The following is a 24514-nucleotide window of genomic DNA, read 5'->3' as shown; positions in this document are numbered from 1 at the left end:
GTCATAGGGTGATGTCTGTGCTTACGGTCTCCATCATGTTGTCAGTGGTGCACACAGCACGCAGAAGTCACTTGAAGCAGAGGTGAGTGTGTGTAAACCAATCTCGTATGGCTGGAAAGCTAAAGCAGGGATTGCTAGCATCTGGGGAACCCGAGGCACCGTGACAGTACTCTAAGAATCAAAGCCCTTTTCATGTTCATTAAAAAAAAAAGCATTAAGTGAAGTTTTGTATAAAGCTCCTGGCAGCCCATGTATAAAGCCCAGGGCAAGGTGAAGTTTTCCATTTTGGAATGAAAGGTAGGACTTGCATTAGCAGGGCTCTACAACTTTGTATAAAAAAATACATCTCCCACAGAGAACATATTTATGTCATTATTTTTAACAGATATGCTTTATACAAAAGAAAAGCAGACACGGAAATTCTTGGATTCTAGGTTAAATCCACAGGAATCATTCTACCTTCAGAATAACTAATAATTCAATTTCAAATTCAACAGTGAGGTGTGAGGTGGCTGGAAGAAGGGGTTCGGTACTCTGAAGGATACTGCAAGCAGGAAGCCCAGGATGCAAAAAAGTGGCGGCCAAGCATGTTCCCACTGCGTGTGCACATCCAGCTCACACACTTGTCATGGCCTGTGCTGATCACCCACTCGGCTGGCAAGCTGAACATGATAGCAGACACTCGGTTCTGATGGGCTGCAGGAGACAAACAGAGGGTCAGTGCCCTCCAGGACAGAGGCTGTCTTCAGAAACACCTCCCCACACTGGGCTAGAGCTGAGGCTCAGCTTCCACAGTGTGTAGTCAGGATCCCAGTAGACTCCAGACAATCTGCTTCTCTCTATCCCCACCATGCTCTGGCATGGGCTCTCTCCAAAGCCCTGGGCCACCACACATGGAAGGCTGTCAGAAGCCAGGAAACACTAAAGAGCCATGCTCAAGAAGGATTCCAATAACAACAAACAAGGTTTTTTTTTTTTTTTATTATCTGTCTGTCTGACTGTGTTCAAAGGAACATTTTTATTTTTGCTCTTGAAGACCTTAATATGCTATCTACATGGACAGTGGCAGATTTTTCTCAAGAGAGCAAAGGTGTTTTTTAACTGCTGATTAGCTCATCATGGCTCATGCCTTTCCTGCCATGATAGACGATGGACCCCCAAACTTTAAGACAACCTAAACCCTTTTTTCTGCTTTTTGTTAGGTCTTTGGTCAGAACAACCAGAAAAGTCACCAATACACCTGGCCAATATCTTTTTGCACTTATCTAATAGAAGATATACCCATTTTAAAATAAATCATTATTAATAGGATTCTTTTTATAATACTAGCATTGCATATAAGAACAAATGCAATTTTGTGAAGTTTAAAAAGAAGCCTTTTATGGAATAGTTCTGTGTGTATTTTTTATTATTATTTATAAAGACATCTGTCGAGCCCTCTGAATTAGTAGCTGAGAAAGGAGGGAGTTTTGCTATCACTTAACCTCTGCAATGTTTCAGGTTGATTGGGTACACAAGGCAGTGGCATGACTCCGCCTTATGAGGCACGAGACTGCACACAGTAGGTATCTAGTAAATGCTCAATAAGGTCAAAGGGCAGACAGAGAAAACGCTGCCTTTGCTCTCAGCTGTGTGAGCTGCTCAGAAGAACCGAGGGGCCCAGAGTGTCAGTGGGACTGTCATACGCACAGATTTCGAGGAGGCCATGCTAAAAATTACATGCCCCCTGAAAGCCCCGAAACTTCAAGGGTGCTCCCACAGCTCTCAGCCATAGGATCAAGCAACCCGAATCCCAGATGGTGACTGAGTGACTGCTGTGGGGCTGAATGGGTTTTTCGTTTCATGTTTTTCTGCTTTGATGGTATTTCTAATTTCCACAAACACAGGGTGCATATCAATTTCAGATACAAAAACTGAGGGACATGGTTGTTATTCATAGAATACATGTTAAAATTAAAAGATAAATTTGTTCTGTCTGACTCCAAACACTTTTCCCCCTGAACCTATGGTTGTCAAACTAAAGTAAGACTTATCCCAGCTCATGGTAAAGGCCTCAGAATGGCAGTCAGTTGATTTTCTCAGGAACAGCCATCTTATTTGGAGGCTTAGATCCTTTTTGCTATTGTAGTTTTTCAAAATTTTCTTTTAGGAAAGGATAGTGAATCCTGTTAAGGCTTATCCTGCTTCACCCACCATTTCTAAAATCTTCCATGCGGTAAAATTAAAATTGTGGCAAACTCTATTCAGTCTTCCATATGGTTTTCCACATGTCAAAGGTCACCAATGAAATGCAAACTCTAGAAAGCACTACAGAATTATGCTGTGTATATATATATAGATATATATCTATATATCTATAGATATATATATATCCCATAGAGAACTCTGAAAACTTAAATACAAATTTCTTAAAAGTTGTATTTCATAGATGTTCCAAAGCACACCTTTTAACTCAGTTACAACACACTGCAACTCCCTGGGAATACAGACACAAATCACAATGGACATTCAGAGAAGACAAATGACCAACGCTAAATAAAGCTGAAGTCATTTTAAAATTGTGAACTCTTCTATCAATCTGGAACCAAATAATAAGGCAGCAATGTTAGGAAGAGCCAGTAAGATGGCAGGCACCTCACTCGCTCACTGGTCATGAAGTTGCAAGGAGTTGCATTTTTGTTTGGGAAGCAGTTTGCAAAAATAGATCTCTAGCACTTAAGTAACTTTTTAGTGTATGGCCTGGCTATTCCTCTTATAGGAATTTCTCTTAAGTAGAAGTCATCAAAATTAAACATCTAGAGTCAGTGTCACATCTAGAGCCAAGAACAGACACAGTTATACATGTAACTATGGGTTACACCTACAGACATGTGCATGTACACTCAAATTCAGGCATGTATATTGTACTGTATGTTAATAAAAAACTGGAAGCAGCGCACATCTTCTTCCAATAACAGAAGAATGGTGAAGTTAAATCTTGTACACTTACACAATATACAAAAATGTCAGTGCAAGAAGCAGGAAAGGAGGATAAATAACTTAATATTCTCTCATATAACTGGTACAAAACAATGGAAATGCTAACATGGAAACCTACCTTCAATGTGTGTGTGTCTAAATGTGTACACATGCAAGAGTGTGTGTTATTACCTGGATAGGTCTTGATAAAATTCATTTTATTAAAATCTTCAGAAACGTGAAATTCCTAAAAGCAAGCATATGCAATAAACAGACAGTTACAGTTCTTCAAACAACAGGAGCTCAACTTGAAAGAGAATCCAAACTTGAATCAAAGTCCAAAAAATGCTTGACACGAGGCATGGCACTCAAGGTGAGCTACAGAGGGGATTCGAACCGCTCCTCCCAGCTAACATGTCCTTGGGCCATCACTTCCTTTAAGGAGGAATTGATAAGCTGGAATCCTACAAAGAAACTGCTGCTCACTAACTCAGCGCTTGAGTCCGATGCTTTCTCCATAAGTCAGCCTCGCTCTAACTGCAACACTTTGTTAATTGTGCTCCTTTGGCTCTGCAAACTTAAATTAATGAACCCCTCAAGACGACACGTAAGGAGCAAATGTTAAAGACCTGTTGTCAACACTGTTGATGACTTACAGGAAGGACACGGGGATGGCTCAGCCATTTAATAAGGAAAATATGCATGTTGTGTGCATAAACATATCCTCTAAAACACAAATTTTAGAGATCGTAGAGGGTCTTTTGATATTCTTGTATTTTCCAAATAATTAGGAGAGAAAAAAGTATGCATTTTTATAATGAAAAGAATCAATAAAAGTCAAAAGAATATGCACTAATTAGGAATCCTACTGATCAGTGTTAAATTGTTAAGGTGCTATGTAATGTAGACATCATAAACTGCAGACTGATTTAGAGTGAGAAAAACACACATAAAAGAATACAGACTTCCTGTCCTCCATCTGGCTTTGTTGAGTACCAAAGTTCATCGGCACTGTAAATGACACTCTAGACAAGGTGGCCAACCCAGAGGTCAACTGCTGACTCCTGCTGAATTTGATTTGCACTATCCCTTCCTGCTGGAGCCACCGCTTTTATGTGTTGTAACTACAGCCTCTTCGACCAAAAGTCAGAGAAGATGAATCCCCGAGTGCGCACACTGCCACCCGGAGAAGAAGCTTGCAGCTTACACTTGAGGGTTTATCTCACATGAGTGTGTGCATCATCATGATATTCCTACAAAGTCTTTGGAAGGAGAGGGGCAGAGCTTTGCCCATCATTGCTAGCTACCCTGTGTGCAGAATGGTCCTTGCCACCTTCCAAGGCTGTATGAACGTTAGGGCTCTTTCTTCTCAGCCCGTAAACTAATCAAGACATCTTTACATTAAAAGGCAAATCAACTAAAACAACAATGAAGATCTTTGACCTACACAAGACTCTTCTCCCCCTTCTCAGCAAAAACCCTTTTCTTATGATCTGCCCTTCCTAGCGACCCTCAGGCTTTCCCACCATGGTCCCTTCTCCTACCACTGTGTTCCAGGCTTCTGTGCCTGCCAGGAAGAGTGTTCTCCCTCCTAGCCCTGGCTGCCTTCTTTTATTTACTTATTTATTTTGTAGCTAGCATGTAAAATACTAGATAATCTTGAGGAGATTTTCAAGCACACTATGTTTTGATGGTCCTCTCCCCCTCCACCACTTCTCCACGCATCACCCCTCATCTCCCTTGTCGCACCCCAGCTCAGTCTCTTTGCTTCTTTCATGACTGCTGTGTCTTTGTGCCCAAGCCCATCCTTCCTTATTGCCTAGCTAGTTCTGCTTTCTAGCTTCTTAAGCTTTACTCACGCTTACATCGGTTTATATATAAACACGTGCTGCCTTCTCGGTACAGCTTGAGCCCAGCCTCTCTCGGTTGCCCTTGTTTTCTGGAACTCACCACCTCTCTGCTCCCTTCTTCAATTCCTTGGGAAATGGCACCACAGCCCACTTAGTTCAACCCCAAATTTGGTGTCACCTCGCATCTTCCTCTGTCTTCTCAAACTGAACCTACAGCAAACATGCCAGGAGGCATCTTAAAGCATCCACTCTGTCCACTTCTGAGGCCACTGTCCTTGATCCCAGATTCCTGGTTGCTATGGTAACTTAATTTTCCTTTCCATTCTTGTTACTCTCCAATTCAGTCTCCACAGAGTTAGTCATCTAAGAATATAGCCAGGCACAAGAATATGGGTGATACCTATAATCCCACTCTACAAGGGTGAGGTGGGAGATCGTAGGTTTGAGGTCAACGGGGGTTACATAGTAGGTTCTAGGGCCAGCCTGAGCAGTGTAGTGAAATCCTATCTGAAAGAGGTGGAGGAGGATATGAATTACAATATATCATTTGCCTGTCAAAACCTTTTTGCTAGCTTCTCACTAAATTTACAATAAAATGCAAAACTTTACTCATGGGTCTTGCATGACCTGGCCCTTGTCCATGTCTCAGTTATGCCTGGGTCCTTCCTCTATCATCCAGTGCCACCCAGCCAAGATACCTTCCTCCAACACAGACCTGTGTCACCTCAAGTCTTTACAAAGCTTTCACTTCTGGAATCTCTGCTGGCTGGCTGTGACAAAGGTGCCAAGAAAATACAAGGGGAAAAGAAAATACAAACGAGTTGATCCGAGCTCCTGGGAGCTCCTGGACTCTGGACTGACAGCTAGGGAGCCTGCATGGGACCCACCTAGGCCCTCTGCATGTGGCTGACAGTTGTATAGTTTGATCTGTTTGTGGGTTCCCTAGAAGTGGGACCAGGATCTATCCCTGGCGCACGAGCTGGCTTTTTGGAACCTATTCCCTATGGTAGGATGCCTTGCTCAGTCTTGATGCAAGGAGAGGAGCTTAGTCCTGCCTCAACTTGATATGCCATGCTTTGCTAAGTCCCATGGGAGGCCTTACCCTCTCTGAGGAGTAGATGGAAGGTGGGTAGAAAGGAGGTAGGGGGAGAGAATGGGAAGAGAGGAGGGAGGGGAAACTGGTTGGTATGTAAAATAAATTTTAAAAAATTTAAAAAAAAAAGGAAATATGAATGGTACTGGGAAAACTTTGGGTATCCACATGCAAAAGGGTAAGTGTGAAACTATCCCTCAGACCATCTACAGAAATTAATAATGGGGCCAAGATCTAAATAAAAGCTAAACTGTCAAACACTTAGAAGAAAAGAGAAGTGTAACGTATCTGTTCCTATGACAGGATTAGGCACACTCAGAGTGATATGGCCACAGATTAGTTTACTCCTGTGATAATAGGATAAATGACCTTGAGCCAGGTAATTAAAAGTTTCTCAGATATTGCAGCCGAAGTACAAGCAACTACAAAAAAACAAAAGAAAAGATAAATTGGGCTTTACAAAACTTTAAACAAGAACCTACGACCCAAACCCAGGGCACCGGATGGTGGTGCATGCTTTTAAGATCAGCACTTTGGAGGTAAAGGCACTAAGGGGGTGAGTTCTTGGGCCGCTTGGCCTATAAAGCAAGGCTCTAAATAAATAAACAAACAAATACATAAAATGGACAGAAGATTTCCTGAAATGTTAGTCACCATATGACCCAGAAATTCCATTCCTATATCTCTAACAAATTGAAAAATGTAGATTCACACAGAGATGTATACACAATGTTACTAGTAGCAATGTTCACAACAGCCCCACATGGAAATAATCCCAATGCCAGTCAACTGATCAATAGACAAAAGTGCAATTTATCTAAGAGAATACTCTATCTGAGAGGACATTAGTCTTCCATAAAAAGGGATGAAGTAACTAACCCAAACTGTAGCAGGACAGACACACATAAGAAGCTACACACAGAACATGATCCTGTTCACACGAAATGGGTAGGATAGACAACTCCCCATTCACAGAAAGCAGATTAGAGACATCTAGATTGGGGAGGTGCACTAGGAAGCAACTGCCAACGAAGATAAGTTTTCTTTGGGGGATGTGAAAATGTTCTGCAATTAGAAAGGGGTGACGCTGACATGATCTAATGAGAATACAAACGACTAACATGTACATGTAGAATGATGACCAATATAATGCATGAGTTACATTCCTATCGAGGAAATGAACCTATTATGTACACACCATTAAATGTATAAAAAACACCAGTCAGTAACAGACTGAAAATTTAAATATCCCATCCTCCACCAAAGGCAGTTCAAGGTGCACTGCTTTCCTCTGGAACCACATGAGTTCCTGAATGAATAGCTGGTCTGTCTTCTCAGCTCTGTCTTTCACAGTCTCGAATCCACTGTAAAAAGTCTATGCTTTGTGGGTGACCTGAGCACCAAAATACCAATCATGAGAACATTTTGAGATCCACAGAAATTGGTTTACAAGCACTTAATTAAATTGAACTAATTTTCAGTCTAACATCAATGATGAATCCGACACTGCTCACGACAAACAACACGTTCAGCATAAGTAAACGTGGGGTAGTCTTACAAAGGACATACTGAACACATCAGAGACACTACCTACCATTATAGCCCCGTTATCCTGGCCCACAAATATCCGTCTGCTGTCGTGATGGTAAGCCATAGCAGAGCAAGGAGCTGCCAGAAAGACAAGACCACATTATGAGAAAAGGTAAGTATTGGAAGCCATTTCTAAAAGCATATTATTATTAAGAGTTATGCAGTTTAGGTTTTAAAAATAGACAAAAATGCTTCATGAAAAATAAATTGTACAGATTGAAAATGTAATTGAAGTTTCCCATGGCTTATGTTTAAAACTGGAATGGTGTAAGTCATCTCACAGTTACTTTTAGAACTGTGGGTGAAGTTTGCCAGTGTGAAGTCTCGTCTGGGTGGAGCTCCTGCTATAGCACAGATGCCTCTGGAACTAGTGTTTCTGGGCATGCTCTGATATCCAGATGCTCACCCTGCCCTGCCACCCTTCCCCAGAAAAGACCTATGATTAGTTGGACTCTAAACAATGAAGGGTACTGGCATGAGAATTCCAATCCCATGGCATGTGTGAACAAGCAAGGAAACCCACCACGGGATTATTTTTTTCCTCAAGAGAAAAATAAAAATTAATCCCTTTGCAATAAGCACACACACCCCAGTTTGCAGTAAGCAGAGCTGTGACTGCATGGGATAGCACCGACCTCTTTCATACACACACCCATTATGGCCAACCCATCCCTCTTCCAGGAATCATGGGCAACAGAATAAATTTCTTAAACAGCAGAAACTCCAAACTGTCTTCTTCTAAATCACAACAAATGTGACTCCTAAAACCGAACATTTGGAGACAGAACTGTTTGGGTTCACTCCCCATAAATAATTTTAACTAGCAATGAAAGACCCACAGCATAAAAATGCATTGGGGGGGGGGAATGAACCAGATGTGTATGGCTTTGGATTAAAACTGTCTACCAACAATAAACAAACAAACAAACAAATGAAAGCTGGGCTGGGTGGTGCAAGCTTGTAACTAAGCATTTAGAAGGCAGAGGGAGGAGGATCAAAATTCAAGGCCAAACTGCCTACCCAGAAAGTCCATGCTGCCTGGCGTCCAAGCAGAGTGACACACTGTCTCAAATCCCCAAAGGAAAAGTCAAAGAGAAAAAAATCTCCAAAGGAAGTTAGAGCTTGAAAATAACTTGAAGTTTTCTCATTCCATTAGGCTTATGCATTTCTTGGCTTTTATTTTAGTGTGTGTGGCACGTATACTTCTTCGTGTATGTGTATGAATGTGCGGCCAGACGTAGACATCAGGTGTCTTTTCTTGATCTCTTTCTCCCTTTATGTTTTGAGACAGGGTCTCTCACTGAACCTGTAGCTGCTAGCCAATGAGCTTCGGAGATCTGCCTGTTTCCATCATCTTTCCTATCTCTGCCCTGCATCGCTGGCACTGTAGACAATCGGCATTGTGTCCAGAACTGCACCCCAAGACGATTCTAAGATCGCACATAGGAAAGGACTATTTCAGTTGCATTCAAGAACTCTGCAGGTGAAGGCAGCCACTGACACCATACACAACTCAGCTGGAGGTGTGTGTGGCTTTGAACTGGCTCCAAGTGCGCACACTCCTACATTTATGTTTTGAGTTTATAATGTATAATCTCATGTTTAATAATTATACCCTCCACCAGGCATAGTGGCACATGACTTTAGTCCCAGGACCCGGGCGGGAGGCAGAGGTAGGAGAGTTTCTGTGAGTTGAAGGTCAGCCTGGTCTAGATAGGGAATTTGAGGCCAGCTACATGTACAAAGTGAGGCTGCCTGAATTAAAAGATAATTATAACCACAAAGATATATTGTTACACACACACACACACACACACACACACACACACACACACCCCAACCTCAAGCAATTAAAGCAATCATCAGCTGCTTCAATGATTTAAAAGATTCACTGTTACCATTTTTGTTTGCTTATCAGCTGATGATAAATTTTGATGTTAGCTTTAAGCTTCAATTCTTTTAATGCCTGACACTATCATAAAACTGCATAAATATGTAAAGTTCCCCATTTGTGTAAAAATGTCAATGTGCTGAGTGATTTTATGACACTAGAGAGTTGTTTATTTATTATATTATTGTCTTGTGTGTGTGATGGGGGGCACACACGTGCTACAGTGACCATGTGGCGATCAGAAGATGACTCTCAGGAGTTGATCTCTCTTTCCACTGTGGGCTCCAGAAAGCAACCTCAGGTTGCCAGGCTCATGCGGCATGCACTTTCACCCACGGCGTCGGCTCATGGACCCCAGAATTTTTTAATTAAAAAAGCTTCCCCAGTTTGGTTTGGATTTTATAATACCCTGGACCTCTTTTTCTTCAGCACTGTGAAAGTGACTCTTGCTAAGGGAAGCAAGGTTCCAGGGCAGGACTGGCCACCGATGGCAGCATGGAAAGGGTTACCTCGGTCACAGGGAAGCTGGAGTTGGTAGACGGCCACTAAACATCTTAAATCCAGTAATCTGCAGATCGTTTGTAGAAAGGACATCTTTCTTGTATTTTGAATTTAATTATGCAAGAAATGTCATGGGAAAATAGCAGTTACTTTTTACAATTCATTTCTCTATTTCCTCATTACCATGTTACTGAAGCTTAGGCAATACGGAAGTGTCTCAGCTGGGACTGGGGCTCAGCACTTGGGAAGCTGGACAGAAAGACTGCTGTGAGTTCAAGGCTAGCCTAGGCTACCGAGTGACGCCTTGTCTCAGACAGTAACAACAAAACACAGCAGCAGCAGCTGTGTGTAGAAACAAACACGCGTGCATTGTCAGGCAGCCACTGCAGGGCCAGGGGCCTATTCTTTCCAGCCCTCCTTTTTTTTTTTTTTTTTTTTCTTTTTTTGGTTTTTCGAGACAGGGTTTCTCCTTCTTAAACTGGGAACTACCTCAAGAGAGCCAGTGAAGCCAAGAAAAGGACGGATGGGGACAGAGAGGACCATGGTCACATGCTCAAGATCTAACAGCCATGATGGGGTGTTGGTACCCTAAGGAAAAAAAATCAGTCACAGCAGGGGCAGCAAGAGGGCTCAGTGGTTAAAGGCACTTTCTGTCATGCCTGATGACCTGAGTTTGATCCCTAGGATCCACACGGTAGACGGAGACAACAGATTCCCACAAGTTGTCCTCTGACCTCCACTGGAAGCATCTCCCTCCACACAATATAAATAGATGTAACTTACTGTTTCTAATTCACAATCAAGTTGCACAAAATATTTGGAAAAGGGAAGGCTAGAGACACAGCTTCCCAGCACTGCAAGAAAAATAGTTCGGGGGCCAGGGGAGGAGGGACGGAGAATCTGAAGAGTAACAGTGGAACGTGGGGCACAAGCATCTCAGTCTCAGCATCTTAGGAGCATGAGCCCCAGTGTTCAGGACCCAAGAGGCTAAGTTATGACCCTACTGTGAACTGTGGAGGAAAGCAGGGCTGGGAGCCTGAGAAGGTGAACACCAACAGCACTGAAGAGGTGTTCCACCATGACGAGCACGCTCTGCCAGCACTGGGGTGACTTCCCGGACCGTTGCTCCCTCAGCGACCAGATCTGCGGCTGAGCCATTGGGAAGTAAGAAGCCATGAGTTCAGCCGAAGCCTCTTGTGTGGCTGGTGTAGCTAACGAGGCCCAGAGGATATCACCTCCTGCTGCCCTGTTGCTCAAACAGGCTCCAGAAGCGCTTTAACTAAGACAGTCACTTCATAGTTAAGGAGAGAATTCTGAGTAAGGAACCAAGGCTATGCTGCCACAATACATGCAGACACGGGCAACTACTACTTGGCATATCATGAGCAGCCTTTCAGGGAGTCTTCCAATGTGCTCTGTATTCCATTGCTAATATTTACTATTAAGCAGGATTCCAAAAGTGTTTCATTTTCATTGAGTGATTATAAACATAAAGAAGTTGACCAGCTGTCCAAAGCTCTTGGAAGGTCTAACACTGATAAACCACTAACATTCCCATCACACAGAATATCCTGAATAACTGCTGATCCATACCCGTACCAAACTCGGCGTTTTCGGAAAGCTTCTCACAAAGCTGTGACCAGTGTCAACAGTAACCAGGACAACTGACATGAGGCCTCTTATGGAGGAACTTCACAGTGTCCTTCAGTAACAAACCATTAAGCTCACAACAAACCATTTCTTTTCTAGGAACAGTACCTCAAGGAGTCCCACGGTTGTGGCTGTTCGCTCACTAGTTAGGAGCTAAGACCCCATTACAAAAAAGGCCTATGTACTCCATTTACTCCTGTGAGTATGACTAGCCTTTAGCCTGCTCCTGTCCCACCCCGCCTCCCCATGTCATAGAGGCCCAAGGTGGAACACTTTCTAAATAGAGAATTCCCTCAGAAGCTGTCTCCTTTGTGGCTGTTTGGGACAGAAGGAGTGACCTCCCACTTGGCCTTGGGTGGCATCCAGGCATTTTCTGCAGGGCTTTGTCTGAGAAAAGCTGAAGAAAAGAAGAAAGATAGCGACCTGGTAATGTGATGGTGTGTACACTGGCTTGACGATGTATGGGTAATTCTATGTCAGGACATCCTAAGAGACAGGGTCTCATGTAGCCCAGGCTGGTCTTGAACCTTGCTATGTATCTATGATCAACCATGCCCAGTTTCATGCCATGCTGGGTATTGAACTGAGCTGCAAGCATGCTAAGCAAACACTCTTCCAACTGGGCTCCAAGGTCAGCTTCTGAGAAGACTCTCCGTCTCCAAAGTGTTGATCCTTGGTCCACATCTTTCTACAGCACTGAGGGACAGTGAGAGGAGCAGGTGAAAGGCTGCTCACTCACTAACCTAACTACTTACCCTAACCACTGAGGAAAAAGTGACCGCTGGGCCTATGAGAAGGCTCAGCATTTAAAGGCGGATGCTGAAAAGCCCGAGTTTGCTCCACAGTACCCACATGGGAGACAGAACGGAATCGACACTTCAAGTTTTCCTACAACCTCCAAATATCCGCCAAGGTAAGAGCACTTACACAGCTAAGAAACTGTAAAGGTCATTTTTGTGAAGTCACTACGGAGTTGAAGCTGGACAAATTAGGACAAAGGAAAGTGGCCTTTTCCTGTTTTGTTTTGCAATCATTTCTTTCTTCAATTGTGGTCCTGTTTCAGTTAGGCTGGTAGACAAAATGCCTCTGGAAAGGAGTGTTCCTGTGGTTTATTACGGCCTGTCAGAGTCTTAGGCAACAAAGGAACATATTCTGAAACCCAGCAGCAATTTTTAGCCAGGCTTTTTGAAATTAAGTCATCAAAGGCGTCGGAAATAAGGCCCTTAAGTAGAGAATTATGTGACTTACAAGCCATTGTGTGGTAGATGCTGGGCCAGTACTGGCCGCTGTCTCTTTTCAGCCATACTCGGATAGTTCTGTGGAGACAAAGAGGGGGAGAGTAGTACTCAGTCATTTTATCTATAAAATCTTCTGAATGGCATGCCAGCTAACTGGGCAGAACTGACACTCATCTAATACTATAAAACCAGCACACACAACGGGATGAGAATTAACGCCCATGCCAAGTATTTGCAGACACTGTCATCTTTAAACATTTCCATCAGTGGCATCTGACTCCCCATATACATTAACGTACTTCACACAAGCACCAGCTTACCATTCTCCAGATTCAGTGCAAAGCAAAAAGCAGCCTTGGCAGAGAGAGTTTGCTACGATGCTTTAGAAAGGCTTACTCTAGTCATAAGAATGCTCACCCTCAGTGGTGTATGCAATGGGGTTATCCTCTTTTGTAATTCAGGACAATTTTGTTTTTTATTTAAAAAAAATTCAACAGTTTTAAATTGATCTTACAAAGTTATTCAAAGGGAAATATATACATACACAGAATTTAGTATATTATATATGGTATACATACTTATATATATTATGTATCATACAGTATGACCATGGTAAGTTATATAATACCTAGAAGTCAAGATTTCAAGTAATTTTAATAATTATAGTAGAAACATTCACTATAGAATGACATACAAAGGAAGCTGAAAACTATCAACTACTTTTCTGGGTAAAACATATTGTACCAACAAAGTCACAAGACTGTCTCACCAGGAGACACTAAAGAAGGCATCAGGCACACAAAGAAAGAAAAGCTGGGTTCAGGGACACACACACCTACAATCCTGGCACTTGGAAGGCTAAATCAGGAGAATGATCATCATGAGTTAAAGTCCAGCCTCGGACACATAGCAAAACCCTATCCCACAGAAGCAAAAACAGAAAAAATGAAGTAGCATGCTTATGGAAAAACAGTATGAGATTGGCAAAGGAAGAGAGGTATAAGTGCCTCAGTCAGTGGGAGGTCTCGCCTATCCACCACAATCCTCAGCCTCCTGTCCTGGAGAAAAGTGTCCCACACTGTGTCTCTGGCCTCTTTTTCATCAAGGCACACAGGGCTGTGAGGAAATCCTTTGTGTGCAGGAAAGTAACTGAACAACAGAGCCAAAGGGCAGGGTGTGTGTGTGTGTGTGTGTTCACTGCAGAAGGAGAAAACAGTAGGGCCAGCCTGGGCCACTCCTGCCCTTGCCGAACCTCTAAGGCAGGCTCTGCTCCAGTCCCCTCTTTGTAACTGCATTCCAGTGAGGTCTGCTTTGCTCACAAGTTTCTCATCATCCACTGTCATTCTTTGACAGCTGTGTTTATATTTCTAATCATGGGCTGGCAAGGTGCCTCATTGGGTAAAGGCGGTTGCCATCAAGAATGAGGATCTGAGCTCGATCCTTGCTACACAGTCAAAGGAGAGGATTGACTCTCATGGGTTGTCCTCCATCCCTGAGCCGTGGCACTCACACACCCACACATATACACACACACAAACACAAAGATGAATAAATAAAAGTATAATTCCAATAGCAACATGACAGTTGACAAATGTTGATAAGTTCAGACTGAAATATATAAAAAACTAAGTGTTGATACATAGTTCCATTTATTTATCAAGTTATTTCCTTTTGAAGTTCAAGGCAAGTAAAACTCTTCCACAGGGACAAAACTCAAGAATGGCTGATTGATTCCGGGGAACGGCATAGATTGTAGAGGAGTGAGGAAGAAAAAAAGGCGAGGCTCTGGGGCTGGTCACCAGAGCTGTGTCCATCTAGTAGGAGACGTCCCACTACTCTCAAGATCTGCATAGCCCCCTGTGTCTGTGTGACTAGACGGCAATTCACACTGGACAGTGATCTTCACTGACTAAATCGATGACACCATGACACAGCACAGAACCCCACACTATGGATGTCTTAAGGCCAATGGAATCTGACCGGTTTCAGTGTATGGGGAGGACAGAGGGACAGGAGAACCTGTTAAAACACCATGACAAAGGTACTGCAGCAAAAGCAAACCCAGGATTCAAGTGGCAAACGTAGCTCCTGTAACTCCCCAGCTCAGGCCTTGAAAACCAGTGAGCTGCCATATTTCAAGTCTCCAGATGGTTCTCTCAGGTTATGCCCCAAGCTCTCCTCCCTCACCATTCCACCACGAACTATTCTCTATAGACTTGTCCTTCGAGGTAGATAATAGGTTGGATACTATTTCAACACAACTCCATCTAAAAACTCAATGGAAGTATACAAGAATTATCCCTAGAACTGATTCTCAAAAGGGGCTTACCTGTGCTGACTATACTCCATGTTGCTTAAATCAGAAATGTGGTGATATTTTATTTCTGCTTTAATAAATAAAGTTTGCCTGGAGATCAGAGGAAATAGCAAGTCATTTTAAGTAAAGAAAGAAGTCAGGCAGTGGTAGCACATGCCTTTAATCCTATCATTTATCAGGCAGGATCTCTGTGTGTTCAAGGCCACACTAGGGAACAGAGCAAGGTGGTGACACACGCCTTTAATCCCAGTACCAACCATAGAGTTCTGGAGGCCTGTACAGACAGGAAGTGACAGAGCTAGCCAGGAAGAGGAAGTGATGTAGCTAGACAGCAAGCCATATAAGCCTGGGTAGACAGGAAGTCGCCCTTTTTGAAAGCTGCAGAGTTGGCGAGGTGAGGTTGGCTGGTGGCTTTCCCTATTTCCCTGATCTCTCTAAGGTTTTTACCCTATATTTGGCTCCGTGTTTTTTATTTATTAAGACCATTGAGAAATTGGTCTACACAGAAATGCTATGGCTACATTCAGCACAATAGACGATGCCAAAGCAGAGTAATAAGTTAAAGGCCAACTCTAAGGTGAGGATTAAGTCTACTCAATGATCCTCCCTCCTGTCCAAATTCAAGGTACAAAGGCCGCTGAAGATCAAGCCTTGTTCCATGCAGCTTTGCTTAAGCTCACTGGCTTTATTTACAACAGGGCCACTGAAGGGTTAAATCTAGCAGCTAACCACTGTCAAGATTTTTAAGTCTATGGAAGAAGATGATGTTGGTAATTCACTAAAACTCTGCCACCACGAAGGTCATGTGTAGCTGAAGTTTTTTCTCCAGGTCCCGCCAAGCCCCGGCAGTCCGACAGCCCACTTATAAAATAAACACACAGATGCTTATATTATTTACAAACTGTATGGCTGTGGCAGGCTTCTTGTTAACTGTTTTTATATCTTAAATTAATCCATTTCTATTAATCTATAAGTTGCCACGTGGCTCGTGGCTTACTGGCATCTTAACATCTGTTTCTCATCATGGCGGCTGGCAGTGTCTCTCTGCCTCAGCCTTCCACTTCCCAGAATTCTCTTCTCTCCTTGTCCTGCATATACTTCCTGCCTGGCTACTGGCCAGTCAGTGTTTTATTTATTAACCAATCAGAGCAACACATTTAACATACAGAATATCCCACAGCACTTCCCCTTTTCTAGTGGGATACACTTTTCCCTTTGTGCTCAGAAAGGGCAACATTCGGACATCAGAAGACCCAGTCGGGAGGAAATAATCTTAAAAGACCATCTCTCCCATGCGTCACTAGACCTGAAAAACAAAATCCACACCTTAGGGATGGTATTTAACCTAGCCTAAGGCCACATTCAGATCCCACTTAGCTGGATTCCAGCATTTGGAACATGGCGTCATTTTTCTTTATAGAACAAACAGCATACAACTTGGTTGGCACAAATCTGACCCTGGCTAGGACCCAACCAGCAAGCTAAGAAACTGAAACTTTTTTTTTTTTTTTTTTTTTTTTTTTGGTTTTTCGAGACAGGGTTTCTCTGTGTAGCTTTGCGCCTTTCCTGGAACTCACTTGGTAGCCCAGGCTGGCCTCGAACTCACAGAGATCCGCCTGGCTCTGCCTCCCGAGTGCTGGGATTAAAGGCGTGCGCCACCACCGCCCGGCCTGAAACTGAAACTTTTATAGTATCCCTTGAAAAGTGGTTATTGTATGAAGACAGAGAAGGCCAACCTCACTAGGAATCAGTCTCTGAGCAGGCAGTAGACTTCAGCTTTATGCCCTCTACCCAGAGTTCTCATCTTCAACCCATCGCCATTCTTCCCCTCCCTGTACTGCTGAGGACTTCCGTGTGTATGGTTCAATCAAACCAACATTAAATCTAATCCCTGACAACCCAGGATCTTCAGGAATCTGTATGTTAATGTTTTCTAGTGTCTACAAGGTACATGGGAATCTGTTTCATATTCTGATCAGAGTGTTTCTCCTTTCCTTAATGGGGGTTATAAAAAACAGGCTTCAACTGGACTAGTTAGTAATACTTTAAGAAAGTCCAGGCTAAAACACTGACTAGTCAGCAAAGTCGAAGCAAAGGCTGCTCTCCAGTAAGTTGAAAGCAACAGTGTGTGTGATGTTTTACTGAATGCCAATTACTCAAAACCTTGAACCATATAATAAGCCAGCTCCATTAAGCACTGAGATCTGGTGGTTTTGTTTGTGGCGCACAGGCCCAATGTTTTCTAGCAGAACAGTGTTGAAGCTGCTCCCTCACATGTTCCTGTGTGGAACTAACCCAGCAGAACAGTTCGTACTTGACAACTCTACTCCCATCCCAAAGTTTTGTTTTTGTTTGTTTGTTGTTTGTTTAAATTTTATTTATGTATGTAAGTTTTTTGGTATGAGTGCTCTGTCTGCATGTATGCCTGCATGTCAGAAAAGGGCATCAGATTCCATTATAGATGGTTGTGAGCCACCACATGGTTGCTGGGGATTGAACTCAGGACCTCTAGAAAAACAGCCAGTGCTCTTAACCACTGAGCCATCTCTCCAGCCCAGTCAGGCCCTGCTTTTCCTGCTACCTTTTCTATTCATTCCCTACTGTGGCTGGACCTCTGATATTCCAAGACCCTAGCAGCCTCAAAAGAAAACTTCCTGGGCAGTGGTGGTCGTGCACGCCTTTAATCCCAGCGCTTGGGAGGCAGAACCAGGTGGATCTTTGTGAGTTCGAGGCCAGCCTGGTCTACAGAGTGAGTTCCAGGACAGCCAGGACTGTTTCATAGAGAAACCCTGTCTCGAAAAAAAAAAAAAACCAAAAAAACAAAAAAAAAAAAAGAAAACTTCCTAAAAAACACCTTAGAACCATTCTTTTTTTTTTTTCTTTTTCTAATTTCAGTTTTCAAACAATAGTCTGCTTTTCCAAAAGATACTTGGAATGGAAGTACATCATTTCTTTCTGAGCCTACGTAAGTGATTTGCAGTTTTAACCACAGCCCTATCTATCCCTGTGGAGGGTTCCACCACCCATCTAGAAAGAGAGCAGAGATGGCTCAGAGCTGTGATCCTGTCCATCAGCACAGGAGACTGCAGTTCTGAATTTTCAATCTTCCACACTAAGGGTCTGGGTACCGCGCTGCTGTGCAGGATAAGCATGGGAACAACTCAGACAGTAGTAAGTGCCCATTGCAGGACTCTGAGGTTTTTGTCAGCATTCTAAACTAGAACATGTTGGCAAGAGCTTGGCCGCAGCACACAGTAAGAAACAGACCTTTATCTGACTATAAGAGCGAGACAAATTAACGGCAGAATTCTGGGTCACCAGGTAAACGTGCTTGCCTCTGAGCCTGAGGACCTGAGTCCGATCCTCAGAACCCACAGTGGGAAAAGAGAAACACCAAGTACAAATGAGTAAGCGTGTATCATTTCTAAAGGAAAGATGGCAAACTTGGTTGAATTCAGGGATTTCAGGCTTGGCAACTGTTCAGGAGAAATTAATGAAGTAGAAAAAAAAAACAAAACCCAGAACTTCCCATCTAAAAGTTAAAAGGTAAGAATCAGGATTTGGAGAAAAGGTTAAATAATGAGATGGGTTATCAAATGGCATAGTAGCTTAATAGCTTATATGGTCACTAAAAATAATTATGAAGGCCAGTAGATGGGTGGGAATGTTTATATAATGCAGTTCTCTCTTTTAACACTTTTATCTGAAGTGTGTGTGTTGGTGTGTACGCATGTTGGTGTGTACACATGCACACAGCACACAGGTGGAGGTCAGAAGACAACTTATGAGAGTCAGGTCTCCCTCCACCTTGAGGGTTCTGGGGACCCAATGCGGGTCCTCAGCCTTGGTGCCAAGTGCCTTTACCTACTGACCCATCTTTTAAGCCAAAAATACTCAGTTTTCCTTAAAAGAGCTAAATGACAGTTACATAACTAAATTGTATAAGCACACTCTAGGGCGCTGTGGGCACCAGGTAGAGGGACGGGGTAGACAGTGGAGGAGTAGCAAACACTGACTCTAGATCCTTTCCAGGATCTGAGGACAACAACAGAGTCAGTCCACGGGGACCTTCTGACAAGCCACCAATTACACACCTTGCAATTAGTTCCCAATGTGCAGGGATGGGTTTTGTCTGGTGTTCAAGTGTAGTCATCTAAAAGAGAAAATGTAAAAATGTTCCACTCCTTAAGAGCAAAGAAGGCTGATGAGTGTAAACTAAATAAAGGCTTAAGCTGGTGTGCAGCCTCAGGCACAAGAATCAGAGGCAACTTCAAATAAATGACAGCCGCTTGTCCTTCCTAACAAGACCAACCCTGGAGGCTTCTGTGTGCCTCACTAAGACGCCTGCTCTGTGGTCTGCTGGCCATCAATAGGAACTTGTGCCTGGTACAGGCTTGGCCAAGTATAGCTGTAAGTTTTCTCAGCTCCCGAGTCATGTCCCGCCCCCACCCCTCGGTCTCTCAGTCATTTATAAAATATCATTCAGAGGCTTAATATTATTTACAAACTGTATGGCCTATGGCAGGCCTCTTCCTAGCTAGCTCTTATATCTTAAATTAACCCATTTCTATTCATCTGTAAGTTGCCACGTGGTCGTGGCATTACCGGTCTGCTGGCATCCTGCTGCTCCTTTGGCAGCAGCGGGTGTCTCTGCAGTCTCTGCCTTTCTCTTTCCTGTCTCTCTCCTTGGATTTCCCACCTGCCTCTAAGCTGCCTTGCCATAGGCCAAATCAGCTTATTTGTTAACCAATGGGAACAACATATGTTCATAGTGTACGGAAAGACATCCCCCAGCAGCCCAGAGTCAGGAGTGTTTCCCTGCAGGCCACTATTGCGCAAAGAAGGGACTCTAGCCCCCATAAGGGGACACGATGGAGGGCACAGCTAAAGTTCCTGGATGGACTAAGCCCTGATAGGATCACTCCCAAAGGAGCAGAACACAGGGCCTGCAGATCGGGACTAAGAAACCAGATGCAAGAAGGCTGGAGAAGCCGGGTGGTGGTGGCACATGCCTTTAATCCCAGTGCTCGGGAGGCAGAGCCAGGCAGATCTCTGTGAGTTCGAAGCCAGCCTGGTCTACAGAGTGAGATCTAGGACAGTCAGAACTATTTCACAGAGAAACCCTGTCTCGAAAAACCAAAAAGCAAAAAAACAAAAAGGAGGCTGGGAAAGAGATTCTCCCAAAAGGCACCAGGCTCCCTGGTTTGAAAGATGTAATAGGCTATTACCCTCCAAGTGTGTCCCTGCTTAGTTCCCGTAAGTACTTAGCACTGAACTGTGCAGGTAAAGATTTTCCACATTCTAGACCCACACAGGTATTCCGGAAACACTTGTGATCTGCAGAGAGCAAGCTACTCTGTGATGAAGATGATGGACATTTTTTTTTTTACCTCCAGTTTATGCTTCAGGAGACAGAAATGAGCAGAAAGTTTTCTTCAAAATCACACAAGCCAACACGGCCACTGCAACACTGGCCGACTCAAGCTGTCTTGTCCAATGCTATCCATCTCTTACTGGAAAGTGAGAAAATCTCATCATTTTAAAACCTTACAAGAGATACAATCCAATATAAAGTAGCTTTGTATAGTTAAAAAAAAAAAAAAGTAAAAGAGCCTTTCCAGAAATTTACGTTTTCCACTAAAGCAGTAACTCCTAAACAAATAAACATGAACTGTTACATAGCAGGTTCTTTGTTCCCCTAAACAAAGAGACTCAGAGCACCCAAAAGTCTAGGTTCAACTAGACTTATGCCCCAAAGCTGGAAGAAAACCTGACTTTTGTGCTAAGTTGGAATAGTGATGCTAATAAAATCTCTCACTACCTCAAGGTCTGGATTTAGCAGGACCTAGCATGAAATGCAGTGTGTCAGAGTTTGTGGCAGATAACTGTGTGTGAAGCGTGCTCGATGTTTTTTTTACCCCTTGCTGCTCCGTGCCCTTTACTATCTGATTTCACAGCCTTTCCCATTGAGAGGCAGAGTCTATTCCTCCCACTCCTGTGGGTAGGCTGCCCGGTGTGTCTCTGCCGCCTATGGTGTGTCAGAAGTGGTGCTGGGGCTCTTCTGAGAAAGGCCTTTCCTGTTGTTGCTCCCTGTCCTGGAAGCCTGCCAAAATACATGAACCAGGGGGGCTAGCCTGCGGAGGAGAAACTACGACAGGAAGAGGGAGCCTGTGTCTTAGCTGAACTGCCCTCGACCAGCCTGGAACTAGCTACTTCTCCAGGCGCTGACACACAGGACTGGTCATAAGCACAAGTCAGCTGAACTGAGTCAGTTCAACTCTTCCTCGGACCCACAGCTCACGACAATGAAATACCTGCTGCTTTAAGCCACTGCTTTGAGGTGCTCTGGACAGAGCAAAGGCTAACTATGCAGGGAAATAGAATACATGTAAGAATACATTTTAAGCCAAGCGGTAGTGGCACCTTTAATCCCAGGACAGCCCGGGATACACAGACAAACCCTGCCTTGAAAAAAACAAATACACACACACACACACTCACTCATATTAGGGAACTACCAACACCAAGCCCATAAAGCCAGTCATATTCATTCATTCATTCTCTCTCTCTCTCTCTCTCTCTCTCTCTCTCTCTCTCTCTCTCTCTCTCTCCTCTCTCTGAGACAAGGTTTTTCTGTGTAGCCCTGGCTGTCCTGCAACTCACTCTGTAGACCAGGATGGCTTCAAACTCACAGAGATCCTCCTGCCTCTGCCTCCCAAGCGCTGGGATTAAAGGCGTGCACCACCACGATGATGTGAGAGCAAAGATGGACACACAGCATGGTTCTCCCCCAAAAGGCACTGACTCCCAAGCCAGGAAGCATCTAGTAGAACTAATGAGTACTATTTTCAATCTGCAACCCCGTGAGGACATACATTTCGGTGTGTTACATATTTTCCAGGACATATTATGATACCGGAACAATAACCTTGAATATAACCACATGCCCACTTGTGATCTCCAATGACACTCAAGTGTTTCTCCAGAAGCCCAAGGTCAAGCCCTCCCCACCTCCAGCAATTAACACTTCCTCCTGGGATAACAGAAATAAAACAATTTAATCATTTTCTACTTTTACCCTGATAAATAGGTAGTGTTCAACCAATTAATTAAAAAGCGAATTTCAGAATATACAATATGCTACAAAGTAAGACCAAGGTCCTGATTTATCTTAAACTCTGGGAAAATCGTGATTGTAAAGAAAGCTGACTATTGTGACTGCTTGCAGGGACCCTGATACTACCAGACTTTGGACTCTGAACACTTCTGTCCCCTACAACAAAGGACATTACTTCCTAGTCTGACCGTACCTCTGGAGGATCCAGATAACAGTGTGGAATTCTGGCACTAAGCTAGGTTCTAGAACACTGCGATGTTAGCCTGAAAGGAAGACGGAATGATACCATCATCACTTCAGTCTGGCTTTATCAAATAAACAGCAATTTCCTTCCAACCAAGTGGCTGGAACTCTGACCTCTGCATTTCCGCTAGAGAACAAAGTGTCTCCTTTGGTAACAGGGAGGTGAAGCAGCGAACAGTTGCTGAGTGGATCTTCTAAAACAAAAGACTAGAAACGGGTCTCATTTTTAGAGAACAATAAGCCTGGCTGCACTTACTGGCTTGCACTACAGGAAAGAAGGAATACTGGACAGCTTAAGAGTATGTGGGGACACTGTACCATCCAGAGAAGGCTCACAGGGACCCCAGCACTCACACCACCCGTAATCAGTAACGCCTCCCAGGAAGCCACAGCCATGTGGCTGAAATGGCTCCTGCAGGTTCTCTGTGTGACTGGAGAAACCAGTCCAGACGTAATCTTTTACTACTGGCATCAAAATGATGTTGTGTGACTCCTGTGCACACAAGAAGCCTAAGGAAAACCCCACCCCAGAGGACAGGAATAATATAGACAAGCTGAGGTCAGCATAATAATATTAATAATAATAATAATAACCAACGAACAACTTCAGCTCTACCCATAGCCCAGCAGAGCTGTCTGGAAACCCAAGATTAAATTAACCCAGGGGAAACACATCTTGAGTTAGTTTTATATTGTGCTCTCTGGCTCTTTATTAGTTTGTTTAGTGATTCAATCAAACTAACATTGGACACACTGTTGTAAACTTTACACTGTTTTAAATTCTAGAAGAATTTAAAAGGCCAGTATTCAGCTGGGTGGGAAGGAGATACCGAGGCCAGATCTACGGGGATGGTGAAAAGGTGGGCTGACATCTAGAAATGCAGGTGGGAGCAATGGATGGGACAAAAATGGTACCCTCAAAGTTCAGACCCTTCAATTTCCCCAGAAGGGTAAGCACACAGGCAGGGAATGTTGGGGGGAACATAGTTAGTAAGAAGGCCCTTTGGGGTACTCAAGTACCCAAGGAAATCCAGTCCATGTAGTATTTTCTACAAACCAACCATAACGTAGTACCCCCAAATGCTCCCTATCAACAATGACTTCAAGCACCTCTAATTTCCCCAGAAGTCTTTCCAGGTGGATGCCCCTGCCAGCACGCAAGCAAAGAAGATGAGATAAGAGGAGGAAACTATCCCAAAATCTGTACAAGAACACTGGCTGCAGATTTACTTTGATCTTAAAGGGAACTGTGCTGAGTAAAGCTGTGTGTGGTCTATGAGGGAAATGAATCATTAAAAAGATGATTTTGAACTCAGTTGGTGGGGTGCTTGCCTAGCAGGCACCAAACTGAGTTCCAGCCTCAGCACCACATAAACAGCGTGTGGCGGCTCACACATGGAATCCCAACACTAAGGAGGTTGGCCCAGGACAATTAAAAACTCAAGACCATTCTTGAGTAGATAGTTAATTTGAGGGCTGCTTAGTCTATACGAGAGAAACCCTGACTCAAAAAGAAAAGAGATTATTTGATTATGAAGTATGAAAAAATACTCCATAAAGTGAGTAAGTACACATTCCTACTCTCTTAACTTTCAGAATGATTTGTTAAGTGCCTTTTACGGAAAGAAGGTAAGATAAACAGCTTAATTCTAAAGACCAATATCACTGGTTACATTTCAGCTTTGTTCCTACGGGAGAACTTGCAGATGGCTAAAGTCAACCAGATTGGGAAAGGCCCACGATACAGCAATGTGAGTCTCTGTCAATCAACCCAATGATGCTAGTTGGTTGTAGCTTTGCATGGCCTGCTGCATGAGCTGCTCGTTGGAGGTACTGGCCATGTGAGAGGATCAGAATAATAAATCCAAACCAGCAGCACCTCACACCTGACTGTAAGCTGGAGGAAGCTGACAAAGGCTGACAGCGGTAGACAGGGAAGAATTACTCCACGATGGAAAGAGAAACAGAAGTAGCCCTAAAAGGCTGGGATATGGGAGACTGGGGAGGGCCAATGGTTTGAGGAGGGTGCACGTGAACCCCAGCATCCAAGTGAGAGAGCTGTAAGA

At 43.6% G+C, this 24514-nt stretch overlaps 1 protein-coding gene across 3 annotated transcripts in view; it reads right to left on the bottom strand.

The window, feature by feature from the left end:
* Wdfy1 (WD repeat and FYVE domain containing 1) overlaps positions 1 to 24514 on the bottom strand; it is a 55089-nt gene that overhangs the window by 16277 nt on the left and 14298 nt on the right. For 2 of the 3 annotated variants that reach the window (XM_059278853.1, XM_059278850.1), the window contains exons 2-5: positions 12782 to 12849; positions 7496 to 7569; positions 3151 to 3205; positions 546 to 696 (exon numbers count right to left, since the gene is read on the bottom strand). In XM_059278853.1, the coding sequence (XP_059134836.1) occupies positions 546 to 696; positions 3151 to 3205; positions 7496 to 7569; positions 12782 to 12788 (287 nt within the window). In that variant the 5' untranslated portion in view covers positions 12789 to 12849. Of the gene's footprint in view, positions 1 to 545; positions 697 to 3150; positions 3206 to 7495; positions 7570 to 12781; positions 12850 to 15100; positions 15163 to 24514 lie in introns of those variants that run through there. The other variant, XM_059278852.1, reaches the window with a different exon arrangement.

The sequence above is a fragment of the Peromyscus eremicus genome, chromosome 13 (genome assembly GCF_949786415.1).
Source record: "Peromyscus eremicus chromosome 13, PerEre_H2_v1, whole genome shotgun sequence".
Taxonomy (NCBI): Eukaryota; Metazoa; Chordata; class Mammalia; order Rodentia; family Cricetidae; genus Peromyscus; species Peromyscus eremicus.
Note: the sequence above shows the minus strand (reverse complement) of the source record. Positions and strands in the feature narration are given on the sequence as shown.